The 17,185-nt window shown below is 38.7% G+C and overlaps 1 protein-coding gene across 2 annotated transcripts in view; it reads left to right on the top strand.

Moving 5' to 3' along the window:
* RELN (reelin) overlaps window positions 1-17,185 on the top strand; it is a 272,354-nt gene that overhangs the window by 124,256 nt on the left and 130,913 nt on the right. For both annotated transcript variants that reach the window (XM_085040349.1, XM_085040356.1), the window contains exons 7-8: window positions 3,715-3,811; window positions 7,437-7,488. In XM_085040349.1, the coding sequence (XP_084896475.1) occupies window positions 3,715-3,811; window positions 7,437-7,488 (149 nt within the window). The remainder of the gene's footprint in view (window positions 1-3,714; window positions 3,812-7,436; window positions 7,489-17,185) is intronic.

Here is a 17,185-nt window from a genome sequence, read left to right as displayed (position 1 = left end):
GTGAAGCAAATATGCTTCACACAATCATAAATGTCCAATGTATCATATGTCTGACATGTACTAGCTGTGGAAGTTAAGGTAGGTCAGTGATTGCCACACCATTTTAAATACAGCACCAATGTCCATGCTCAGACAGTCACTGTTGACTTGTGGAAATAAGTAGAAAAAAATGTTTAGTGCATTTTCCAATTAGAAGCCAAATAATACAGGTAATTAGTGTCCATGAGACTTTCTGAAGAGTGATAGGACACTGTTAAATCAGAAAGCTCAGGAACCATGGAAGTAATTGAATTCCTCTGTAGGGGAAGGGAATCTGCACTTGCCAGGGAGGGCTGGGTGAGTGGAGGTCCAGTCTGGATGGTATGAAGAAGTCTATCTAGGTCTTTAAACACCTGTTCCTGTGACCATCTTGCCTCCATGTAACCTCATACAGCTGCAGTGGAGAGTATAAGAAAGATGCTATATAAGAACTAAACCAGGCCAAACAAGAACACGTCTAAAAAAATCGGTTTAATTCTATGATAAATGATTTAATGTTAAGAAGATGGATAAATTTGTGAAGAATAGATGTTGACATTAATGCATGTTTCTGAATAAAACAGTTTTAATAGTAGGACTGGAGAAAGCAAGGGATTCAGTACATTTTAAAGAGAAAGAGCAGGTACAGAAGTGTATTGCCAGCTAAACTCTCCTCCCCAATCCAATGTCATGTTTCATCTTGAAGCAGTCACTTACAGAAGGCACACTTGTCAAAGATGACATGAAGAATAGCTGAGCATGTAAAATCAATCAATAAGAAACAGAGATTCACTTGGTCATCACTTCTCCATGGCATATGAGAAATGTACAGGTACAGTGATATTTCCAGTGGCAAAGAGGTGGAGGAAAGCTTTGTGACAGGAGAGAGAGGTCCTAAAGTGGTTTCCAAATTGCTCTAAAAGTGTGGGATTAAACTTCAGAAAGATTTATGTTTAAAAATCTCTTGGCAGTTTGAGATGTTTATCTTCTTTATGGATCAGACATCACAAAAGACATCAGTCAATATAATGTCCACATACTCAGGTATTGTAGAGGGAAAAGAAATGACAAATAGGGGTGGGGAAACAGCAGATGTTTCCCCTTCAGCAAAGTGAAGAACAATAGCAGAGAGAGGTGGGACTAAGGCAGAGATGAGAGCGATGGCAGGTCTGCAGAGAAGTCATCTCAATAAACGCGACACATGTCAGCAGTGGCAGCGAGGACCAGCTGTGAAGAGAAAGCTGAAGTGATTTTAATGTGCTAAGATTTTAGAGCAGGCAGGTGAGAAAGATAATGTAGAAAGCTGCACCCAGCCAGGGCAATTAATACTGTCTTCTGTTTGTATAAATAGAAAAGAAATTAACCTTCCTGTCTGCACCAGGAGAGGAGCAAATTGGATAGTTTCTAAACACATAGTACTATGACGATGATCTGAGGAACAGCAGATCAATTATCTTGCTCTTCATGCATTCTTGTCAAGCTAATGAGCAGTTTATTGTCAAAGGTAATGCATTTCAAAGAGAGCACAAAGGTTTGAATCAGGATTACCAACAGCCATCCAATTTTGTATGAGAGGAGTCATCCTAGAAAAGACAACCGATGACAAAACTGCTATACTAGCAGGACAGTGCTTCTGGATTCCCAGACAATATTTCACAGACCACACTACAGAAGTAGAACAGATAAATCACTTTTTATTCATTGAAATATGAGAATTACAGAATTAAAATATCCCTTGGATTATGTAGCCTGACCTTTCAGGAAGGACTAATTGGTCCCTATATAATATTCATGCCAAAGTTTTCATGACATCTCTGTCTCTTTGCAAATGTCAGGAGTCCGGATAGATGCTCCACTATAAAATTCAAAAATATAGAGGCAGACAATGAAAACAATTTTTACAACAGCCAGAATCCTACAGAATTCCAGGAATTCTTCTAGTTCGTGTCCCTCTGCTCTTCAGTTGTCAGAGATTCAGGACCAAGTGAAGTTTAGATAGCAACAAAACATGTTCTCTGTGAACTCTGCTTCTGTGCTTTTTCTGAAAGTACCATTTTATTCACTCACGAGCTCTCTTCTTGCCTTTTATTGAGAAATAAAATTATTTGCTGACTGTGACCTCTATAAGTAAATATTAATTCACAGAAGTTGATTGGAAATATATTTCTTTATTGGAATATTTTCTTTGCTGCTTAAATTCAAAATCCTAAATGCCATCAGTCTGAATTGCTGAATTACTTCATTGACATGCTCATACATGAAAAAAAACTCAACCATTTCTTTCTGTATGACTTTTTTTCTGGAAGTGGAGTTGAAACTGACTTTTAATAAAATCTCAGAATAAAGTAGAGATTGGGGAAGGGGGAACAAGGCATTCATCTTTGACTTTCATAATGGACCTGAGCATAAGGAAGCCAGTACTGTGCTGAACTCACCCAGGACCAGCTGAAGAGACCCAAAATAACATGTTCAATACCTCATCTATGCTTCTGAAAACCTCACATCTATCACTCAGTAGAGCTTAGCACTCACAGATCTGCAGGCTGTTGTTCAGGGTATTGTATGGCCAGAGTTAGCCCATTCTGCCAAACCTTTGCACACTATTAGGCTACATCTGGACTGTGGTTATGGGAATGTGTATTTTTGCTGACATTATACATCAGAAAGGATGACAGCAAGTCTGAATCACTTTGTGTGAGAGAAGCCAATGAAAAAGCTGTCAAAGCACCCCTTATATAAGTCCATAGCCTTTTAAACTCTAAAAGGATCAGTTATCAAAGTACAAACAAAAATCTGAAAGAAATAAGGTCTAGTGTGAGTTCACCTTTGTTTATAATGGAGCTGCTGCTGGAGTAAATGTTTCCATGTGGGTTTGATGTTTAAGCTAAGTTTTCAATGCCCAAAGGCAATATTGTCCAGCACCACTGCAGGCAGCTTCTGGGGACCAGGAGTATCTCCAATTTTTTTTTTACAGTGTTCTCCTCATGCAAAGATCTGATGCCCCGATCCTCACAGGGGGGAGACAGGCCTTCCCTGTGTTCTGCAGTCAGGCTGCCCACAAAGTCCTTCATATTAAATTAAGAAATATCAGGAGAGGTGTAATTACTTGTCTCTGCAGCACTTTCAATCCTCTCTGAGAATTTCTTCATAGTTTTTCCCATAAAAGGTGAGGGGCAAGTCTTTACTAGGAACATGGGATTTGACAAATACAAACAGAAGCAACAGCAAGTGTCATGTTACACTGCAGCCTCAAGCCTGGCCTTTGAGGAAATAACCCTGCAAACAGGAGAAGGGCTGATCCCAGCACCTTGTCCTCAGCTGTTCTTTATTGGTGATGGTGAGTTTACATATGGTAAATCAAATGTTCACAAGGATTTTGTATGAAGAGTACTTTCAGGGTAAATTATACTTGTAAGATTTCAACATGGTTTCCCATGGTGAGAGGTTTTGCATTCAAGCAGCAAAACATCCCTCTTTAGATGGGGGGACAGTTTGCAGAGAGCAAGAATTTACTTGCCAGGACCTTTCACAAGAGGAGCTCCAGAGCATCATATGTTGCCCAACCTTTGTGTTCAGCACCACGATAACCAACAGTCCCATTTGAGCAGCAAGTCTGATTTCACACTTTCCCAGCCTGACATGGTCTCGAGCAGGCAGTCTGATTTGCACTTTGAACACGGTGTGCTCTCCCTGCAGGTCTGAGTGCAGTAACTGCGAGGTCGGGGAGCACTGCGGGGTGATCATGCACGGCAACGCGGCCACCTTCTGCGAGCCATACGGGCCCAGGGAGCTGGTAAGTGGGGCTGCAGGCTGTCAGTGAGGCTGTGTCAGCTGCAGAGATGGTGGTGTGCTTTGAAAGTTCCGTGTTTGGCAGAGACACTCTTGAGGAAGGCAATAGGCACACCCAGCAACATCCCATGTTTTAAACGGTAGATGCTAACCAAAGGTTATTGCAATGATTTGCAAGGAATGGTCTCTTGATCCAGCATGCATCCAAGTCATCTAAAGTATCTCTGAAATACTGACAAGTCAAGGACATAGAACTGTGTTGTCCAATTGGCATAATTCTCTTTTTATAACCAATAATTAAATAGCAATAGGGTTCATTTTTATTTTATTATTTTATTAGTCTTGTCCCGTTTTTTCTTGTCCTGTTTTTTCTTGTCCCGTTTTTTCTTGTCCTTGTTGACAAATGTTAATTTGGTTGTAAAGCATCACTTGTGAACAATGCATCCTACAGACTTAAATGCAGCCCAGAGCAAGCACCTGCCAGTCTCAGAGAAGTGTATGTAGCAGATTGAGTCATGATGAATGGGACAGAATTAATTTTGTTGGAGGGGTAGTCTGGTCATAAAATTGCTGTAAGAAACAACATGGTGCAATTTGCATTAACTTGGGGTCATCTCGGTGTGGAAAATGAATTGCAATACACAAACCAATGCTCACATTGCTGATGCTGATGCTGATGCTGAGCACATTGATGCTCACAATGCTGATGCTGGGCTTGCTGCAATGGTATTCATAAAAGGGGAGCTTAGGACAGAACTGAAAAATTAAAAGGCCAGATCAAAGCCCATGCAATTCAAAATTAATTTTCATGTTTTCAACAGTCTTCTGAATGGGGGGAGAGGCTGATTAGAGCTATTTGAGGACCAAACATGGAAGAGGGCCATAAAACAGAAGTGGTTTTGGCCAGGAATCTTCTCTTAATTTCAGACACTGACAATTCTTTTCACAGGGTTAATTTTACATCCTTAACTGGGACCAGAATTACACAAATGCAATGTAGATATTGCTGATGTGGTGCATAAAAGCCATAAACACACACAAAACTAATTTAGAGATTTTACAGATAAAGGAGAATTTCCCCCACAGCCAGCTCCAGCCAGGGAATCCTGTCAGGAATGTTAAATGGCCTTTCTGTTACTCTGCATCCTGTTTGAATATGCTGTGCCAACGCCCTTGAGAAGAGATATATTGGTTTATGTCCTGTGCAAAAATTAAGCCACACCACTGGGATATTTTCTCCAATTTTTACATTCATTTTTAGCTGTAGTACTGAGCATAGGTAACACTACCTGGAAAACAATCTGTATATGGCATTTAACAAATCCAGTTTACCATTTCTGAGGGTTTTGAACTGTCATTTACTAGCTGTCTTCTCCCTGCTGATATGCAATTTAGACTATCCTTATTAATCAGGAATTAGCTTCAAAATCCAGTCTTGGACTGTATTTGTCATATTGCTGTAACTACCATGTGCACTACCATGGTATCAGGAATTTGGAAAAAATTTGTTATGATACCAAAGTGGTGTGATTAAATACTCATGCTTATAAACAGTTACGAGCCTAAAAATGAAATTATTTATAGATACTGTGGCAGTGTTGTAGAAAAATCAAGTCATTCTGCATGAACATGCTAATGGCTTAACATTATGGGTGAACACAAGACAGTGTTCAGGCCAGAGGTGTGATCTAGTTTTATTTTTGAGTATGGACATGCATTTAAATGCTTATTGTTTTAGAACCAACCTGTTTCTGATTTGTAGCTGTTTTGGCAATTTCACAACATATTTCTCTTTCTGTCACAGATTTTAAACCCTGTTTAATTTTTCCACAATTTTCATTAATCCTATTCTGTCCGTGCTAAAAATGGATCATGAAATCTCTGTTCCTGCTAATGGCTCCTAGTCCATGAATTACTGATTTAAAATACTTAGTCATTGCAAAATACATTATATCAACAGCTCTAACAGCTGCTGGTTTGCTACCTTGACCTCCTTCTTTTCTCCTGATTTCCAACAGCCACCTGTTACTGCAGGCAGAGGACTTTTTAATTCCAGCTGTCTCAGTCTGTTGGTGAGAATTTACCACTGGCAAAATCCTGGAAAGGTGTAGAGCATCAGAGATGTTGCAAGCAAAGGAAAATATCTACTAAAGGCTCCCTGCCATGCTCTCTGCAGTGTCTGAGCTAAGCAGTCCTATGTAGAGCTTTGCAAAAGGTTTTTAGCAAGTCTAATGCTTTTTCCCAGTGTTGCTGAAATGATTCACAACATTGTCTAAGCCTACATGATTGCCTTTTCTGTGATAACTGATACATTTAATTTCTCGGTGATGTGAGCTACTGAACCTCAAGAAAAGGTTTTGTTTTCAAATTATAACTTGCACAACATAATTAATTGAATGTAAACTGATATAATAGGTGCTCACAACTCAAATCAGAACGCAATTTGTTATTTGTCATGATAAGTGTGATACTTAATACTGAATCAATCCTGACAGAATTACTTAAATGGGAATGTGACTGTATTTTTAAAGGGGTTATGTAAATGAAGGTTCCCTATTTTTGTTAAAAAACCTAAAATTACCTGTTAGGACATGTAGTCTTTTTATCAAATAATCTTCAATGAATTTCAGTGAAGATGCCATGCCTTAATATTTATAATAAATTCTTTTCTGTCTGTAATATGTATGTAGAAAAGAAACGAAACACACCAGAACCTCACTCCAGCTCATGCAGATCTCCATCCATAATTTGCAAAGGCATCATTTAATGAATACCTCAAGTAGGTGTGCACTGGCACTGGAAGAAATCTACTCCCTTTTGCACTTCTGCATCCCTACCACGGCATGCCTTGCTTGTTAAGCAGCAGTACCAATAAATCCAACTTTCAAAACAGATTGAAAATAATTAGGTGTCCTTCACAACACCCTAGGGCTTTTTATTTTATGGCATTTTCAGGAGAACCATTCTAATTTGAACTCCTGAAATATGGAGGCATTCAAAGAAGGGAGAGAGGCCTCAGAGGAGGGTGGTGTGCTGAGTACAGGGTGAGCTGCTGGTGTTTTCTGTCTGTTTCTGGGTCTTGGTTGGATGTCAGCAGTACAATATTTCACTGTACATACCATATAGTATCACCAAGAGTTTGTTTGCTTTGGTGTGTAAGATTTAAGTTCTGTTGTTTCCTCTAAATATTTCATCATTTTAGGTTTACTTAATTTATTCTTAGTATTTGTTTATGATAATTTTCAGTCCTTTTTCTGTGCTGGGAAAAGTGAGACCCATTCTATATATACAGATTTACGCTAAGCTGACCATAAACCACAGAATTAACTTTTTTGCAATCTTCTGAACAGTGGTCAGGCACCAGTGTTGCACATAAATGTCCTTTTTTTGTCTTTTTAGACATTAGTATGGGGGGAAAAAATTCTGGTTTTGACATATGATGAAATTTCAATAATCAAAATGACATAACAAAAATGTCCATGATCACTCAGCCTGAAAGGGTTGGAGATTAACAGTCCTATGCACTGGAGATGTAGGTGTCTAGAGGTTTTCCATGCCTTCAAAGAAAAACAAGTGATGAATGTATCGTTTTGCTGATCTAACAAAACTATTTGCTTTTCTTCCCATAGACCACCACTGGCCTTAACACAACTACTGCATCCATCCTTCAATTTTCCCTTGGTAAGTTTAGATTACTCTTTCACCTGAGAAAGTGCAAAAAGTCATTTCTGCAAAGGAAAATGGCCCTAAAGTTCAGGGTTACCTTTCTGGTTGATGTTCCACTCAACATGAGGGATTAAAGAAATCTTTTAAAAACTGCAATGTATTTCTTCACCTCCTGGTATGGAACTATTGTTTTAAATTTTGGAAATTAAAAACTCCAGTGGATACTCTGATGAGCTATGTTTGAGTTTTGGTTTTTTCCCCTATTTTAGAATCTGATGTTTAACATTATAATTTCTTGCTCTTTCTCTGAAGTGTGATTGTTTTTCCTAAAAACAGAAGGGTTTTAGCATTTAACCCCCCAATATATTCCATGTTACACCTAGATAGTGCTGTTTTCAACACATTTGTACAAAGAGAATAAGTAGGGCAGATGAAAACTAAATGCTATTAAGTCCATATTGCACAGTTTTATGCTGTATTGCTTAGAATACTGTGAGTTATTGCACATTTCACTGTGCTCTTGTGACTATAAATTATAGTAGAGGCTGTAGCTTGGGCTGAGGGCAAATTTGGAACTCAATTTGTTAATTCATATCTCAGTGTTCAAAATATGAAGGAAAAATGTTCTTTTTATATAAATGGTTCAATAAAACAGCAAGCAGGAAATGTAGCCTGCTTCCTCTGTGGACCCCTGGATACATGTTTCAAAATCATATTCCTATTTTTAAAAAAGTAATTCTCCAAAAGTATCTCAGCAGACATGTGATTAAACTCTGGAAATCTCAGTTGGAAATAAGAACAATCAGGTAGCTTGGCAAGCAGCTTGGGTTTTTTAATGGATTGGAAATCAAAATCCTAGAAGGCTCAGAAATACATCATTTAAATTTGTTTTTTACCTGAAGTTGTTCATTTGGGTATTTGAAGTCATGAGTACCTGCAACTGACTGCAATGTTAATACATCTAAGGACTGGTATCTATGCTTTTATTTTGAGTTATTAGTTACAGACAAAATGTATCCAATCCTCAACTGAATTATTGCATAAATATTGGGCGTTTCAGATGAAAACCAGCCTGCTGCTGCCCTGCAGCTCCCTTCAGTCAGTGGAAGGGTATGGAACATGGAATATGTCACCCACTGGCAGAAGCCCTCCTTCCCTTGGCTGTGCACAAGGAGATATGACTTCTGTAAATCTGCAAGTTTGTGATGATGGAGGAATTTCACTTTTCATGAAAATTTACAAAAATCTTCTTTGGATTATTCTTGCAGTGACCCAGGGGTTGGTAGGTGTATGTTTGCTGTCACAGCTCAGTGGCTGGTGTTCGCTGCAAGTGAATTGCAGAAGGATGCAAGCTCCCAGAAGTTTCAAATTTAGACTTTATATTTCACTAGGACCATTTGTTTGTACCAGATGGGAAAGGCCAAATAAAAAATGGGTAAGAAAAGGCTGATTAGGAAATACTCTGTATGACAGGATTGTCATGAATATGTGTTAAGAATACCTGAGCACCTCCCAGTAGGAACCAGTCAAATCTTCAGTATGATGGAGCAGGAGAGGGGTGGGTGCACATCCAAGGAAATCAAATTTCAGCCTCCAGTTGAAAATGTATCATATTTCCCCATGTGCCTCTGTTGAGTTTGAAATACAATGCAGATTGGTTTTGTAACTGATAGAAGCCAGCATGAGCCAGGGGATTGCTGCTGAGCTCAGCAGTACTTGGCTTTAGAATCCGGTTTCCAGCTTATTCCCAAATGTCTGATTTAATCATAACCCTATTTAGGGATTGATCCAAGGGAATTGCCTTTTTTTTTTTAAGAATGTTTACCACTTTCTATCAACCATGGAATAGCTGAAGCTGTAGCCTTTTGGGGGTATCTTTATGTTAAATTTTTCACATAGCTTTGGCCTCATTTAAGAGCACACTCTTTAATTTCTCTTGCCACTAATTATCAGATGGAATTTTGTATTTGCAGGTATATAGGCCGTAGAAAGCTAGGAAATTAAGCTAAAAAGGAAAATATCCTGGTTTCACCATAAATCCCAGATCTTTTTGAACTCTGTGGTCAGAAGGGTAACAGACTAGTGAATTTTTCATTAGTTGATATTCTGTGTATGTATCTTTCATGTATCACCTATTTGGTAGCCTTGCCCTTTAAAGGCCAAGGTGGTTGAAAAGGTGCACTTAATAGGAAGGCTTAATTAGGATGAAAAGGTAATTAGTAAGGCATTTTCAGCACATAGGACAACATTAATGTGCAGTATCCTGTCTGAATGAGAGGAACTTGTCTGTCATGCAGCATCCACTCAGAGCTGGTCCAGGGCGGGAGTGATATTTACACTCATGTACTCTGTGCCCAAATGTGCAGAAAATTCTGATTACTTCACATGTCTTAATCATCCATCACTGCATTTCTCCAAGACCTAACACTGACATGTCTAGCAGTTTCCTTAATGTTCAGTGGGATTGTTAATTGAGATATTTAAAGCAATGCCTTTGGGCTCTCTCAGGCCAGAACATCTGATTCAACAGCTTGGGAATTGCAGGATGTTGTACAAAAGCCTCTGGACTCATCTGCCACACAATGTTAGTCTGATTCATTAGCTGAAATATTCTCCATTTCTCACTCCAAATCCGAGCCTTTTCCCCTCAGTTACATCTCTGGGCTTCCCAGGGTTGAACATGATCTGTCATTCTCATGGGCCACTGTGGTGGAAGGTGACTCATAGCACTGAGAGATTAGCAACTGAGCTAAACATAGGAAGACATGAAATCCCATGGGGAGAAGAGGAAAGGCTTTGCCAAGGTGTGAGGTGTGCAAGTTGTGCTTATGCCTGTTCCCTGGGTGCTCTCATCAGCATGTGCTCTGGAGGCAGAGGTGTGTGTGGGCAGTGCAGGCTCTGCGTGGGCAGCTCAGCACTGGCAGGTGCTTCCCACCCCTCCTTCCTCTGCAGGACCTCTGCTGAAGCTGAAGGTGCTGTGATGAGCATCCACACTCTGCCTGGCCTCCAGGGCAGGTGCTCCTTGGAGCCATGTGTGTCACAACATGAAAACTGGTAATGGAAAATATTGCCTTGAACAGCTTTGTTCCATAGCTCTCTCCTTATATCTTAATATTACTAGATCATTTCCTGCTGTTAAACAGTATTTGTAAATGAGAATAACTTGATAAGTAAACCTCCCAGTTTTCAGTTTTGTTATGAAAATTCTTTCACATTCCTCTGAAAACAGGAGGACTTTGTCAGTGTCATATACTGGACAAACACATAATTTTGTAAAGCACAATCCAACTTTAAAATTGCTCCTCTGTCATTACTAGAGCAAATTAGCAATTCTTCTTCCCCCCCCCCCTAATTTTCTAAAAAAAAAATCTAACCTCCCTACTATTTTACATTAAACCAAACTTGGTTTATGGGAGAACGAGACTTTATTAAAAAATACACCTTCAAATATTACAAACATTTGGCCCTTCCACTCTATTTCTTAAGGATCAAACCATTAGTCTTGCAAACAAAGAAATAGACACAAGTTCAGAAGTTTTTTATTTGAAGATAAAGCTTGGACCTGGACTCTCCCTTCTAAAATATTATTATAATTAACTTTTGCAAAAGTTGGGTTCCCTAATCGGTCAGGTTTTACTTTGAGTCAACCATTAATCCTTATTTTCAGTCCCCTTCAAAACTACCTTTTTGGTATGGCAAATATGTGACTTGCAGTATTTAAAAGTTGTTTTTAATCATAAACCTTTCCCTAATTGATTTTAGCTGACTTATGGTCATTTCATATGTGTAATATTGATGTATGTGCCCATCTTGATGAATTAAACCTCTTACAAGAATCTTAATATGATGCAAAATTACTTTTTCGGCAATAAATAAAATAATAAAGCCTGTCCCTAAACTTTGGGTGGACCCTGGGTATACCACTGAGCTGGCAAGGAAGGGGCTGCTCTCTGAGAGCTTTATTTGCTGTTAACAGGAAAGGCTTGAAGATGCATGAGCAAAGGTGATCAGCAGTGCCTGAAGGCTGTCAGGCCTTGACACTGGAAATTCCTTTGGCATCTTTGCTGCATGGATCATATGCTTAGTGCCTTAGCCATTGCTAAAGAAAAGGCTTGACACGAAACAAACCTGGCACATCAACCTTCAGTAAAAACAATTTTCAGTGGTTTTAGTAGCAGCTTTAATCTGTGAGAGTGATTTGTGATTTTGCCAAATGGACTTTCTTTGTCCTCTCAGGAAAATCCCAGTAGATATTATCCAGAAGAAGTCACTAATGATTTGCTCACTGATCTGGAACCACAAGCACTTGGACCTTACTTGTAGATTAAGAATGGCCCCTTTCTCCTGCTGCTTCTGGGGTAGAAGAGGATAGAACCATTTCAGTTGGAAGGGACCTAAAATGATCACCCAGTCCAACTGCCCCACTGTTTCAGGGCTGACCAAGGGTTAAAGTGTGTTCTTAACTTTTTTAACATCATCCAGTCCCCTCTCTGCCATCTACTGCTATTGCACCTTCCATTGTTCCAAATGATTTTCTATAAACATCTCTCAGGTGACCAAGTTAATTGTTGATTACAGTTTTTGACAAGGGTAAAACCTACAGAGTTCCATATATATTAAATTAATCTATCACAATCATTAACAATACCTGCCAGCAGTTTATCAATCTCCCTTAGTATCTTTCTAATGGAACCCTATAGGAAGGATAAATGTGTGTACTATTGGTTTCAATATGGTTAAAATATTAATAAGAAATATTACTATTAGTATTCAACTATTCAGGACTTTTTGGTAATTCAGGGTGTAGAGGTGTTACTAGGGTGATTTCATTCTGTAGTACCCACTTTGTTCCCATTTTCTATCTTCCTCAAAAGGAAATACAATGCCAAACTTTCTGCTTTTACATGCATAAATATTTTATTGACAATCTTACAGTATAATAATTTCACCCAGTAACAGAAGAAATAATTTTTCCAATCTTGTTCAACACACTTTCCACTCTTGCAACTTTATTTTCTGGTTGAGTAATCATCCCTGCCTCCACTCCAAATTTCCTAAGCTTTTAATAGCCACCAGATCATCACCTGTACTTAACTGCAGAATAATTGCGTTACCTGTGATAACTTTACATTTATACTGTCATGTTTTTAAGAGGTGAGGTATATGTGCAATGCACATACCAAGGACCTCCATGTGGCTTAGTTTATTAACAGTCTTGTTTTTAATGCTGCTGATTTCACCATTCTCTGTGACTGTAAAACTATTTGAAATGCGCTATTGATGGTTTTCGATTAGCATATGAGTAAGAGTCACTGGTTTGGATGCAGATCTTTGACATAATGATGCCAAAAGGATTTTAATGCTATGTCCTGCCTCACCCTAAGACATCAGGTTGGTGAATCATTAACCAGCAGAGTTTATTTTTCTCCCTGAACCCTCGCTGTCTACCAGCGTTGCTAGGATCTACATGAGAGATGTTTTACTTAGAAAAATCTGTGGCCTAATGGTCTTGGTAATGGTTATGAAGAAAAAACACACATAGCGTTCATCACCTTTAGAAAATAAAATGCCATTTTTTTCAGGCTTATTTTTTCCTTTCATTATTTGCAGTGGCAATTTGCCTTTGTCACCAGTGTGAGTCTTGCAGAATTAAATTACAAAATTTATTTGATTGCATAGATAATGGAAATACTATTTTGCCCTGATGTGTGCTCAATCTACAGGTTATTATTAATAATAATATTATTATTATATCATCATCATCATCATCATCATTAGAATTGTTGAATGTGCCCTTTGGATAAGTCCTTTCCTTACAGCGTTCTGTGTTTCAGAAAACACATTTACTTCTCTATTAACCTCAGCAAATAGGAGATACTGATGATCAAAAACCAGTCTTACAAAAATAAATAGTGCAGTTGATTCACTGAGCTCCATGTGTTTCTGTGGAGGAAACAGCAGTCTCTCACTGCTAGGGCTGTTCCCTAGAGCAGCATCTGGAGGGCTCTACAGAGATGTGCAAGGGAGGATGATCCTTTCTACTTCCCACCAGAAACATCCCGAATCCACTTTGGCTCAGCCATGTGAACAACGATGTCTGCATTTGGCCCCATGTAACAGTCTGAAGAGATTTATGTTCTTATCATGTTTTAACTGAGTTCTGGTGGCAGCTGTTATGTTGACAGTAGTGTTTTTATGCTGTTTATCCTCCGCTTGGATTCAGACCACTTGATAGAACAGGTCCAAACCTGTTTTGCTAAATAGGTCTTAGCTTTGGCTGAAAGGTGTACTAGCCACAGCAAGGAACCACTGCTGATCATTTTCTCTTAATTTCCTGTTTTGTTTATTCAGTTTTACAATTAGTGGAAGCTATTGGATGACTGTCAAATGCTGTAATAGCACCTTGAGAGATAGCCTCAGCAGAACTGGATAGAGATGAGCAATTTCCTTCAGATTTGCTAAGAAAATTCACTCACATGTCTCTAGAGAGATACCAAAGTGAAAAATAGACCCCTTTTGAATTTAGCATGGAGGAGCACTTGATCTTTTAAATTCATCACTATCTTAGCTGAACACAAAAAGCCTCATGGGAGAAACTTTGGTGCCAATGTCTTGGAGATGTTGAGCAGCCTCCTTTGCTTTAGTCACCTGCAGGGATGATTTCCTTCAGTCACACAAACTTCTCTTACTCCAGTGCCTTCCAGAAGCAGCAGGTTTCCTGTGCAGGCATGGCACATCCACACAGTTGTGTTCATAGTGGTACCAGCTGGGAAAGGCAGCTCTGGTGGCCACAGATTCATTGTTACAGTGTTTAGATTTGTCCTTTTTAAGAAACAAGAGCACAGCATTGAATATATTTGAACCCTCAGGCTGTTTTTTCCTAATTTCTTTCCTATAAATTTGGGGAAACCTTGATAATTTAATCTAACTCAATGCCAAAATTGGTTTCATTCACCATTCTGCATTTTTCCTGCTTGCTTTATTTCCCATTTTCCCCCAATGAAACAATGTTTATTTTTTTTGACTGGCTACCCAAATTGCCATTTGCTATTGTCTGATATGAAATCTACTGGTTTCCCTTTTCTGGGGGAGAAGCCCTTTGTGCTGATGCATAGGTTGTAAATTTCATCTAAAGTGAAAGAATAAGACAGGTAAGTAACATCATCAAGTACTCTTCACATAGCAAGTGGAAATGTTAGGTGGTGTTTATTGATTTTCCTGAGTTTTACAAGAGGGGCAGCCTAGGTAATACCTAGATTGAAACCAAGGTTTAAAGTTGATGCTGTATTTGAAAGACATTTTAATGGCCTTGGGGCAAAATGATTTGTGTTGTTTTGGCTAGCCCAAGGTTACAATGAAATATTGTTTTTATTACTTCTGTACCGGGGCTTCTCAGCCACTGTTGGGAATTAAAATGTGAGCATTAAAGATTTACTACATGAAGAAAAGCAGAAAAGATAAAGAGCCTCAGGTTTCAGATCCAGGGCAGGTGGCTGTGCTGCCACCTCGCAGTCAAACATGGGCCATTATGGAATTGGGGGCTGCAAATAATAAATGCTGGATTACAGACAGACTCATCTTAATCCTGCTCATATCATTGTATGAAGATAACTTCTGTATGATTAAAAAGGTCCATTTTTGAATTAAACAACAAAACATCTGTACTTCCTGGGGGGGAAATTGAGAAGCCCCCAGCTCAGAAAAACAGTCCTGGCTCTTTCTCCAGTGGGTGAGGGACTGAAAAGTAAAAGCAGATAAAAATAGAAAAGCCCATCAGGAATTTCAAAAACCAATTTTTACCAAACTAATTATTATCTACCTGCATATATATATATAAATTCAGGTGAACAGTTTTACAGGGTTTCAGAACAGAGAGACACCTCAGCTCAGAATTGGCTTGAGAAAAATTATTTCGCAGATTTTCTTGCTGCCAGGGAATTTCACTAAAGCAGCCAAGGAAAGGACTTTCATAGCTGTGTATTCAAGATACCTCTTTTTACACAGCAGTTCTTGGGACCAGTGTGTGGTTTTCTACTTCGTCTCTAGAGTGGACTGGCTGTAGGGATCTAAATAAAACTTCATGTATTTTCATGCAGTATTTTAATACTCATACTAGCACTTTATGGTGCTTATTTTCTTAATTATAGACCTTTGCATCTGACCCAGGCTGCTAAGCACAATTGCACAAAGCATTTTTTCTATTTACTGATATGTGTTCATGTACTACTGAACTACTTTGAGATGGTATCATTTACATTTTTCCCAGCTTCATTGAAAGGTCACCCTCTCACTCAGAGGATCTCCACATAGTCTGCCATTAACTATTTAATGGCAATAATGTTGAAGTGTACAATGTGGATAAACCAGTAGAGAATGCTTCCTGAACACAGGGGTTACTACTTTGTCAGATATCCAAGAATAGCTCCAAGTATTTTGAGGGCATTAATGATACTATTGTGTCAGTAGCTACAATTCCTGGGTGTCCATTTCATCCACGTCTAAGCAAGTTTGCTCACTTTGCCTTCAGCAAGGTGTTATGTTATTTGATGTTAGTGCACTTAAGAACGTGGTTAAATTTAGCATCCTGTAATTATTTATTTGGCAACAGACTCATTACCCAAGCACATACCTGCTGGCTGTATCTCAGAAAGAGACACTATAAATAGCTGAACAGCTTTACATCAGAATAAATCGGAAACTGGCATGGGGGAAATACAGCTTTCTGCCTGGCTTATTTTTCTTTCAACATTCTCAGCACAAAAAGCAATATGAATTGTGATCTGATCTTGTTCATTAGAAGAGAACAAATTCATGTGAGCGCAGGAAGCACATCAGATCTCTGAATATAAATAGACTAAGAGGAAGTTGAACCAGATAAGTATTTCCTCAGACTTCTCATCTAGAGGAAATTAGCTGCATTAATTCATAAAAAGTACATTTGCTGTTATAGGGAATCCTGGCAGGAGGTAGATGGGAAGGGGCCCGTGGGTGATCACCTGCTCCACGCTCCAACCAGCATCACACCCTGGGCAAGGACAGCTTTCTCAGGGCCCCATCCTCCTACAGTTTGGCCTCAGATTCATTTTTAGGACTTCACTTATGAAGTTCTTCTGATTGGTTTTTATCAAATGCATTTACCAATTATTCTTCCCCTCATCTTTTACAGTTTTACAGTGGAGGCTTTTAGCCTGCTCATCTGCCCTTTATTTAGATGTAAATAACTACCCAGCATTTCCAAAATGGAACAACAGCCTAAATCTGCCACTGGAACAGAAGTTAGCTCCTCTTAGAAACCTGCAGAAAATAATAGTTGAGACTTTGCATTACAAAATTTGTAATTCTCACTAATGCTAAAGTAGATCTGATTTTTATGGAAGGCAAATTCCTTTGGCATTTTTTTTCAAGTGTCAGATATTTATTTCAGATTGATTATTAGAACATACACAAGAAAGCAGACAGTCAAAATCCTTTTCCCTCGAGGGAAAGAAAAATAACCAGCAATAAAATAAGTATTTCTTTCCATGAATAGGTGGACTATGATTACAAAATAGAATGCAGTTCTTACTGTTTTTAATTTGAATATTTTTCACACTCGAAATACCGCTTTGTACTCTGAATTCATTCTATAAAAAAAGAAAAGCTGTTAAAAAACAGTCTAAAAATCTAAAATGTCATAACCAAAAATCACATTTGTAACTCAGTTCAAAGTTTT

Source organism: Lichenostomus cassidix, chromosome 1Aa, assembly GCF_008360975.1.
Source record: "Lichenostomus cassidix isolate B80296 chromosome 1Aa, HeHo_3.0, whole genome shotgun sequence".
In the NCBI taxonomy this organism is placed as follows: domain Eukaryota; kingdom Metazoa; phylum Chordata; class Aves; order Passeriformes; family Meliphagidae; genus Lichenostomus; species Lichenostomus cassidix.
Note: the sequence above shows the minus strand (reverse complement) of the source record. Positions and strands in the feature narration are given on the sequence as shown.